Source organism: Salvia splendens, chromosome 15 (genome assembly GCF_004379255.2).
Source record: "Salvia splendens isolate huo1 chromosome 15, SspV2, whole genome shotgun sequence".
Lineage (NCBI taxonomy): Eukaryota > Viridiplantae > Streptophyta > Magnoliopsida > Lamiales > Lamiaceae > Salvia > Salvia splendens.
In genome coordinates this window covers 30585855-30595995 of record NC_056046.1, presented here as the reverse complement: position 1 = coordinate 30595995, position 10141 = coordinate 30585855, and the positions used below count along the sequence as shown (strand labels likewise).

Sequence of the window (10141 nt, the reverse complement as noted above, 5' to 3'; positions counted from 1 at the left end):
TAGATTCATATTGATTGTTGTTATTAAAAGCATGGAAAAAGAGAAAATGAAATACAGAGATATATAGTAGGAGGATAGAAATTTATTTTAGCAAACATGAAACTAAAACACGCAGTCCCAAGTTAATAGTAGATCAATTGTCGTTGTTGCGGCTATAGTTGATCAATTGTCATTGTTGCGGAGCAAATACTTAGCACAAAGCAGCATGAGGCCAATGTATGGTTTAATGGAAGCGATTTCAAAATTAGCTGCAGCTTCTTCTTTGAGCTCGTACTCGATCGTAGATCGAGTTATACACTGCTTCTCGTTTCCCTCCACCTCCATCACATTGAATCTCACACGATACAGCGTGAACCCTAGATCCAGAAATCCACCTTCCACAACCTCTACCTCCTTCACACGCTTCTCGTTATCCACCACCACGAATTTCTCCTTGAACGACTTCATCCCCCCTCCCATCCCTGCTCAATTAATCAATTAATTAATAATTACATAAATCTAGCGGAAGTTGATTGAACTGAATGTGGATGGTACCTGGACGGAAAACGAGCTCGAGAATGGTTCCGGCGCCGCCGTCCCCTTGGACGATGTCGACCCGGCTGATAAAGTCGGAGTTGGCTTTCTCCGCCACTTTGAGGAGCTGTAGAGTGCCGTAGAGCTTCCACGCTTCGGATGCCGGTACATCAACTGTCATCTCAGCGGACATTGTTCCGTACATCTTCGATTTCCGGTTGCGGCAGATGTGATGTCTATGCACTACAAAGAGGAGTTGAGATTGAGAGGGTTATTATTTATAAAATAAGGGTGTGGTTGTATTGGTAAATAGGGGCATTAGCCCAATATAGTGTTTGATTTGTTGGTTAAATTTTCTGTGTGACTCGTTTAATGGGAAATGGCCCGTTGAATTATGGCTGAAAATGATTGTTTTATTATCATGAAAAATTCAGTGATAATAATATGTGCAACACTATTTCAATCTTAAATTACATAGAATTTACTAATATAGCCCTCGGCCGTAGAAATATAAAAATCATCTTTATTAGTTTTGAAACATCACTTGAAAAGACTAGTTGAATACATAATTGATTTATGTTTCATAGGTGAAATAATTCTGCGACAAATTCAACCATCACACTAATAAAAATATGAAACATCTATGTTACTAATAATTCCGCTGGTGGATAACTTCGACCTAAGGTCGATCAGGATGGTTATGCTAGGGGCGGCGCCGCTGGGGAAGGAGCTGGAAGCGGCTCTGCTCAGCCGCGTGTCGCATGCGGTTTTTGGACAGGTGAAAAGTGAAAAATAACTGATATACCTAACTTCATTTTTCATGTCCTTCAAATGATCATTTAATACCAGAAACACTAAATTCAATTTAATTACTCCCTATATTTATGTTGAGATTATAAGAATTATACTACTAATTGATTTACTTTGTTTTACTCTAAATTCAGTGTTAGGAAAATTAGTTGGGTACGTGAAGGAATGTGAAGTTAGGTCGGATTAATTTGTCATTACTCCTCATTGATGTGATGCATATATATCTAATCGATTCGAATCTTTATCATGGTACCACTTGCATCTAATACTTTGACAATTTTGGATTATAATATAACTAAATATTACTTACGAAAAAATATAGTATGGACAAACAGGCTAGAAAATTTATGTTTGTTAGTCAGCCCATGAATTTATTATTTTTTCCAATAACATGAATTCCTCGTGGTCTATCTATCCCACCTAGAATAAAAAAAGATATAAATTATGATAATATTAGTATTATCATACATGGCTAAGTACATAACTTCATGTACAATTTTTTAACATGCATGTTACGTGGTAGCAACTGCAGAGATTGGCAGTCATTCTATAATTAATTAAACAATTTATTGAAATTACCCGACAAAGATGGGAGCATCACTATAAAAAAAAGGGTTAAAAAAATGAAATCAAATTAAGTATGCCATTCTATTGTTCAATAAATAAATGTTGAATTTGTTGAAAATTCGGTGCAATATCTCTCTAGGAACCGTGCATTTAGTTATATTATAAATCAAAATTGACATAGTATTAGATGCAAGTGGTGCCATAATAAGGATTTAAATCGATTAGTTATATATGCAATACATCAATAGGGAGTAATGACAAGTTAACCCGAATTAACTTCACATTCCTCCACCTACCCAACTAATTTTCCTAACACTAAATTTAGAGTAAAATAAAGTAAATCAATTAGTAGTATAATTCTTATAATCTCTACACAAATATAGAGACTAATTAAATTGAATTTAGTGGTTCCGCTATTAAATGATCATTTAAAGGACATGAAAAATGAAGTAAGGAATATAAGTTATTTTTCACTTTTCACCTGTCCAAAACCGTCTGCGACTTCCTGCTCGTTCCCCAGCGGCACCGCCCCTGACAGAACCATCCTAATCGAGCTCAGGTCGAAGTTATCCACCAACAGAATTATTATTGACATAGATGTTTCACATTTTTATTAGTGTCAATAGATGTTTCACATTTTTATTAGTGTGATGGTAGAACGTGTCGCAGAATTATTTCACCTACTGACATAGATCAATTGTTGTAACACCCCATATTTTGTATTTACATTCTCATACATATATATATATATATATATATGGGTGCGTTATAATGATAACCCATATTTATGTGATAACCCTATAACTAAATCTCCACCACACATTTTTAAAACATGTGGTTTCGGTATCTATCTTATCCGATGGCGTGTTCAACTTCAAATAAAAGATGAGGCCCAGCTATTCTACTACTACAAGGTCAACTTTCCCATTTTCTTGCTCAATCTTACTGACGTGATACTTATGTAACCCCAATTCTATATAAAATAACATTCATTGTTGTGCACAAATTATAAAAATTTCAGCCTAAATTGACAAATTTAGGTAGAAAGGAATTTTCCAACTAAACCCTAATTTGGGGTGTTACAATTATGTCGTGAACTAGTCTTTTCAGCACAACTTTATCGAAGTGGACTGCTATTTGTTCAACAACCGTTGGCCGCCAGCGATCCGCTGAGCGGGTCGAATGCTCCAGATTTTCATCTTCGAGTTTTAGCTATCTTTTTAGGCTCAAATTTGCACATTTCTCACAAAACACGTCAAAACACCAAAATAGATAAAATATATAATTATTGGACCTGTAATGCAACATTAATACTCAAAATGGACCAAATAAAGGCCCTAAAATAGTGCAAAAACCAAGCATATCAAAGAGTATGACTCCCATTTCGTTAATATTTTCAATTCACTTTCTATTAACATTTTTAAAAATTCGTGGTGGATAAAGTGTGACTTTCAATAGCTAACGTAGGGAGTAGGATTTTCTTGTGGCAGCTTTTTCAAGATTTCATAGTTATGAGTTGATAAATATGTAGATTCATATTGATTGTTTTTATTAAAAGCATGGAAAAAGAGAAAATGAAATACAGAGATATAAAAATCATCTTTATTAGTTTTGAAACATCACTTGAAAAGACTAGTTGAAGACATAATTGATTTATGTTTCATAGGTGAAATAATTCTGCGACAAATTCAACCATCACACTAATAAAAATATGAAACATCTATGTTACTAATAATTCCGTTGGTGGATAACTTCGACCTAAGGTCGATCAGGATGGTTATGCTAGGGGCGGCGCCGTTGGGGAAGGAGCTGGAAGCGGCTCTGCTCAGCCGCGTGTCGCATGCGGTTTTTGGACAGGTGAAAAGTGAAAAATAACTTATATACCTAACTTCATTTTTCATATCCTTCAAATGATCATTTAATACCAGAAACACTAAATTCAATTTAATTATTCCCTATATTTGTGTTGAGATTATAAGAATTATACTACTAATTGATTTACTTTGTTTTACTCTAAATTCATTGTTAGGAAAATTAGTTGGGTACGTGGAGGAATGTGAAGTTAGGTCGGATTAATTTGTCATTACTCCTCATTGATGTGATGCATATATATCTACTCGATTCGAATCTTTATCATGGTACCACTTGCATCTAATACTTTGACAATTTTGGATTATAATATAACTAAATATTACTTACGAAAAAATATAGTATGGACAAACAGGCTAGGAAATTTATGTTTATTATTCAGCCCATGAATTTATTATTTTTTTCCAATAACATGAATTCCCTGAGGTCTATCTAACCCACCTAGAATAATGGACAAACGGGCTAGGAAGTTTATGTTTATTAGTCGGCCCATGAATTTATTATTTTTGTCTAATATCTTTGAATTCCTCGTGGTCTATCAAACCCACCTAGAATAAAAAAGGATATAAATTATGATAATATTATTATTATGGTACATGGCTAAGTACATAACTTCGTGTACAAATTTTTAACATGCATGTTACGTGGTAGCAACTGCAGAGATTGGCAGTCATTCTATAATTAATTAAACAATTTATTGAAATTAACCGACAAAGACGGGAGCATCACTATAAAAAAAAGGGTTAAATAAAATGAAATAAAATTAAGTATGCCATTCTATTGTTCAATAAATAAATGTTGAATTTGTTGAAAATTCGGTGCAATATCTTTCTCTAGGAACCGTGCATTTAGTTATATTATAAATCAAAATTGACAAAGTATTAGATGCAAGTGGTACCATAATAAGGATTCAAATCGATTAGTTATATATGCAATACATCAATAGGGAGTAATGACAAGTTAATCCGACTTAACTTCACATTCCTCCACCTACCCAACTAATTTTCCTAACACTGAATTTAGAGCAAAATAAAGTTAATCAATTAGTTGTATAATTCTTATAATCTCTACACAAATATAGGGACTAATTAAATTGAATTTAGTGTTTCCGGTATTAAATGATCATTTAAAGGACATGAAAAATGTAGTAAGGAATATAAGTTAATTTTCACTTTTCACCTGTACAAAACTGTCTGCGACTTCCAGCTCGTTCCCCAGCAGCACCGCCCCTGACAGAACCATCCTAATCGAGCTCAGGTCGAAGTTATCCACCAACGGAATTATTATTGACATAGATGTTTCACATTTTTATTAGTGTGATGGTAGAACGTGTCGCAGAATTATTTCACCTATATATATATATATATATATATATATATATATATATATGTCATAACCGCCCATACTAGGGGTACTACAAACGAGGCGATCGTGACCAAGGGACAAACATTAAGGGAAGCATTTAAGGATAACAGTTCATAAGAAAGACTCAATTAGCTTAAAAGAAAAAAAAAATTAGCTCATCAACTGTTAAACAACAAGTTTTTAGTTTAAAGAAACCTAATGTTGAAAATTCATTATTAATTAGCAAAGACTTAGCAAACGATTTTTCCAAAGAAGCAGCGGGGAAAATAAACATCAAAAATCCAATTAACTTCTACAAGAAAACATTTGTTTTAGTTTACGAAACACCATTTTAGAGTAATGAAGTAAACAACGGATTAAAGTCTAATAGAAATTGACATACTCAAAACAGTACGAAATAAAGTAAGGTCTTGAGGCATAGTTCAAAAATATAGCAGCGGAAATAAGGTTTCAAAGATAGTCAAGGATGACGCCTATGTATGAAGACACAACGCATCCAACATTTCCTAGGCCGACTCAACATCCACCGCAACATCCCGCTCAACCTGCACATAGGGAAAACATATGCAGGGCTGAGTACTTGTTGTACTCAATGGGCTCATGCCGAAAACATTTTATACAGTTATGTCATCCATACCAGTGATCTCGAGTTTTATGTGCAGTTAAGAAATATCACGAGAACACCCTCAATCATATTTTTAATTAACTTATCACATACTCATATGGTTTTTGTAAATGATAATAAATAGCTAAAGTGGACATATGATAAAGTAAGAGAGAGAATAACGTAGAAGAGAGTCTTATCTACATTATTCTCTATCTTATTTATTCATTAATTATTTATTACTCCCTCCGTCCATGAAACGTTTTCCAGTTTTTCCATTTTAGTCCGTCCGTGAAATGTTGTCCACTTTGCTATTATTTTACTTTTTTGGTAAATGGTTCTCATATTCCACTAACTCATTACACTCACATTCTATTATAAATTCAATATATAAATATGGGACCTACATTCCACTAACTTATTTCACTCACTTTTCTTTACATATCTCAAAACACGTGCCGAATCAAACATGGACAACATTTTGCGGAAGGAGGAAGTATCATTTGTTCAAAATGAGTGCAGAAAATGAAATGTGACAAAATTTCAGGGACGGAGGGAGTAGTAAAAATATGTATAAAAAAATATGGGTATGTGATAAGTTTATTAAAAATATGTACCCGGTATTGAGGGTATTTTCATCAAAAAAACTTGAAAATAGTAAAAAAATATTTCGATTGATATTAACTCATAGTTGACAGACTTCAAATGATATTTTTAAAGTTCACAGATCTAAAATGATACATTGACAAAGTTCGTGGACTAAAAAAAAATTCCTTCTACTCTATAATAGGCGGGGGTATTTTCTTCAGCAACCATTTAATTAAAAAACAAATATTAACACCTAAAGCCCCTAACCAGCCGCAATTCTCCAACACTGAACACTTGAAAAAAGATCCAATTACGTGGGCCCACCAGGCCATATAAGGGAAACTGAACGAGTCTCAGTTTGTATTTTCTTTTATGACTTTAGGTTATGGCTGGCAAAATTTATTGTATTTATAGGTCATTAGGTATTAAGTTCACTACATTTGACTAATTCACGCACAACATTTGTAAAGTTGTTTCAATACTTTCAATTTTTCGTAAAAATGCGACACAATATTAGACTTATTATTTATTTAGTTTGACTAAAGTTTAAATTTTGTCTCGCATATTTATTTAAAAAGATATTTTGATCCAGTGTTTAAAGATTTTGTCAATTAGGTAGAGTACTTGTATTTTAAAGTCTAAAATTAGGCTTGTATATTAAAAAAACATATTTTGTCCTATACATTACTAAATTTTGTCAATTAGATAGAGTACTTGTATTTTAAAGTCTAAAATTAGGCTCCAATATTAAAAAAACATTTTTATCCTATACATTAATAATTAGTAGAGTACTTGTATTTTAAAGTCCAAAATTAGGCTCGTATATTAAAAAAACATATTTTGTCCTATACATTAATAGATTTTGTCAATTAGGTAGAGTACTTTTATTTTAAAGTCTAAAATTAGGCTCTTATATTAAAAAAACATTTTTATCCTATACATTAATAATTAGTAGAGTACTTGTATTTTAGAGTCCAAAATTAGGCTCGTATATTAAAAAAACATATTATGTCCTATATATTAATAGATTTTGTCAATTAGGTAGAGTACTTTTATTTTAAAGTCTAAAATTAGGCTCGTATATTAAAAAACATATTTTATCCTATACATTAATAATTAGTAGAGTACTTGTATTTTAAAGTCCAAAATTAGGCTCGTATATTAAAAAAACATATTTTGTCCTATACAATAATAATCAATTAAGTGTCCTCGCTTCTGGTCCTAACCTATATAGTTCAATTCATATTTAACATGTTAATCAAGTCAATCCATATTTAACTCATTCATAAAGTCAAAATGAGATTAATTAACCATTAATTATTAACAAAATTAGTATTTTAATATGGCCAAGACATATAACCAGATCTAGGAATGAACGGCGATTGGGGTCGAGGGATTATTAACATAAATTATTAACAAAATTAGTGTTAGGAAAATTAGTTGGGTAGGTGGAGGAATGTGAAGTTAGGTCGGATTAATTTGGTTGTGCTTCAAGTCTTCGACCCAACGATGTAGAAAGAATAGCAGATATGCAACGGCTAATGAAAAGGAGAGTGTTAATCAAGGATCAATTGAGAATTTATACAATATTTATTGGAGGCTATGAAGAAACTACACGTTATGGCTTAATAAAGTGTTAATTTAGGCGCTATAAAGTTATTTATGAAGGTATTAAGACACTAACTGTTCTAGTGTATTTTTTTTCGTAGTCATAACATAATTACATCACTTTATCTGTTTCATGGATTAATGTGAAAATCACATTTTATGTGAGAATCGAGAATAATATTTTGAATGTATAAACTTAGATAATTCACGGCAAAAATTAACCGTATGAAAATAATATATTTATTCGTGACTAGTGGGATTTTAATTCATATCTTTCACTTAATTTAATATATAAAAACGGCAAACTATAAACAAAGTTCAAGAAACAAAAGAAAAATATAAGTAGGGTTGAATTTATAATACATCACATTTATTAAAAATCCCTTCTATGGATGTGCCTCTCTCCTATTACACTGGAATTCTAGGTAAATTTGTTTGTCAAATTAGCCGCTGTATGTATCGTGTCAGTGCATATTATTGTAGGATAATTTGCCTATAAATTTATAAATTTTCATCAAAATATAGTTTTTGCATACAGACTTTACAATTCATATGTAAATTATCAAACTATTAATTTGTTCTATTTTGCAACCAAACTATTAAATTCACATGTAAACGATCAAACTATTAATTTGTTCTGATTTTGCAACCAAATTACTGATTCGATTTGATTTTGCATTTTAACTATTAAATGTGACATCAACCAAAATAATGTTAAATTTTATAGTTAAATAATTCATTGGTTGAATTATGGTTATAGAATTATATCAAACCATTTTAAACTCAAAATCTTAATCGGAAGCAAAATCAGAATAAATCAATTGTGAAATACGTGTTTTAAAATGTTAACAATAATAACACATAACCACATCATACACGCATCGCTAACAAAAGTATTAGACTTAAGTAATAATCTTTAAATGAAATTTTCTGCGTCTATCACTGCATTTTTTGACGATCATTTTGTGAAGGTATGGCCGGTATCACTGCATATGTTGGATTTTACGAGATTTGCTCTCCAAAAAAAGGGTGAACTCGTCTTTATATCGGCTGCATCAGGAGGTGTAGGTTAGCTTGTTGGCCAATTTGCTAAGCTATTTAGGTGTTATGTCGTTGGAAGCGCAGGATCACAACATAATTTCTTTTAATTACTCTTTTAAATTAATTTATAAAAATCCATTCACCAACTTCTTTTTTCAATTTGAATTTGCATAATTTGTTGGTGATTAAATGAATATGGAACATAATAGTAATAATTAACATAAATAACCATACAGTCAAAAGTCAACTCTAATTCAAGGTTTAAAATATTCAATAAGCATTATCTTTAATAAAAAATATTAATAAAAATAACCTCAGCAATTATCTTCATACTGAAGCAGCAATTTTCTTTTTGGGGTTGTAATTACTTTATATTTTTTAGAGTTAATTTATTTATATATATTACTTTGTTCAAGGTTGACCTTTTGAAGAACATATTGGGGTTTGATGATGCATTCAACTACAATGAAGAATCGTACCTGAATGAAGCCATAAAGAGGTATATATATAAAGTGACAAAATTAATTAATTTCTTTTACATATATAATTAACTAATCTGATCATATAGATTATGGGCCAACAAGATATTGGGTCGGGTCGGGCCGGTCCAATCCAAAGATATATATATACATATAGCCCATATGGCCCTGGCTAGCCACATAAATAAACAAAATATATCCCTCGGCCGTAGAAATATAAAAATCATCTTTATTAGTTTTGAAACATCACTTGAAAAGACTAGTTGAAGACATAATTGATTTATGTTTCATAGGTGAAATAATTCTGCGACAAATTCAACCATCACACTAATAAAAATATGAAACATCTATGTTACTAATAATTCCGCTGGTGGATGACCTAAGGTCGATCAGGATGGTTATGCTAGGGGCGGCGCCGCTGGGGAAGGAGCTGGAAGCGGCTCTGCTCAGCCGCGTGTCGCATGCGGTTTTTGGACAGGTGAAAAGTGAAAAATAACTGATATACCTAACTTCATTTTTCATATCCTTCAAATGATCATTTAATACCAGAAACACTAAATTCAATTTAATTACTCCCTATATTTGTGTTGAGATTATAAGAATTATACTACTAATTGATTTACTTTGTTTTACTCTAAATTCAGTGTTAGGAAAATTAGTTGGGTAGGTGGAGGAATGTGAAGTTAGGTCGAATTAA

The 10141-nt window shown here is 31.8% G+C and overlaps 1 protein-coding gene across 1 annotated transcript; it reads right to left on the bottom strand.

The window, feature by feature from the left end:
• On the bottom strand, nt 1–787 carry LOC121768492 (norbelladine synthase-like). The gene is made up of 2 exons (XM_042165035.1): nt 535–787; nt 1–461 (listed from the first exon to the last, which is right to left on the bottom strand). Exons 1-2 carry the CDS (start codon nt 716–718, stop codon nt 163–165), a joined length of 483 nt encoding a protein of 160 aa, XP_042020969.1. The 5' UTR covers nt 719–787; the 3' UTR covers nt 1–162.
• Nucleotides 788–10141: the final 9354 nt, after the last annotated feature.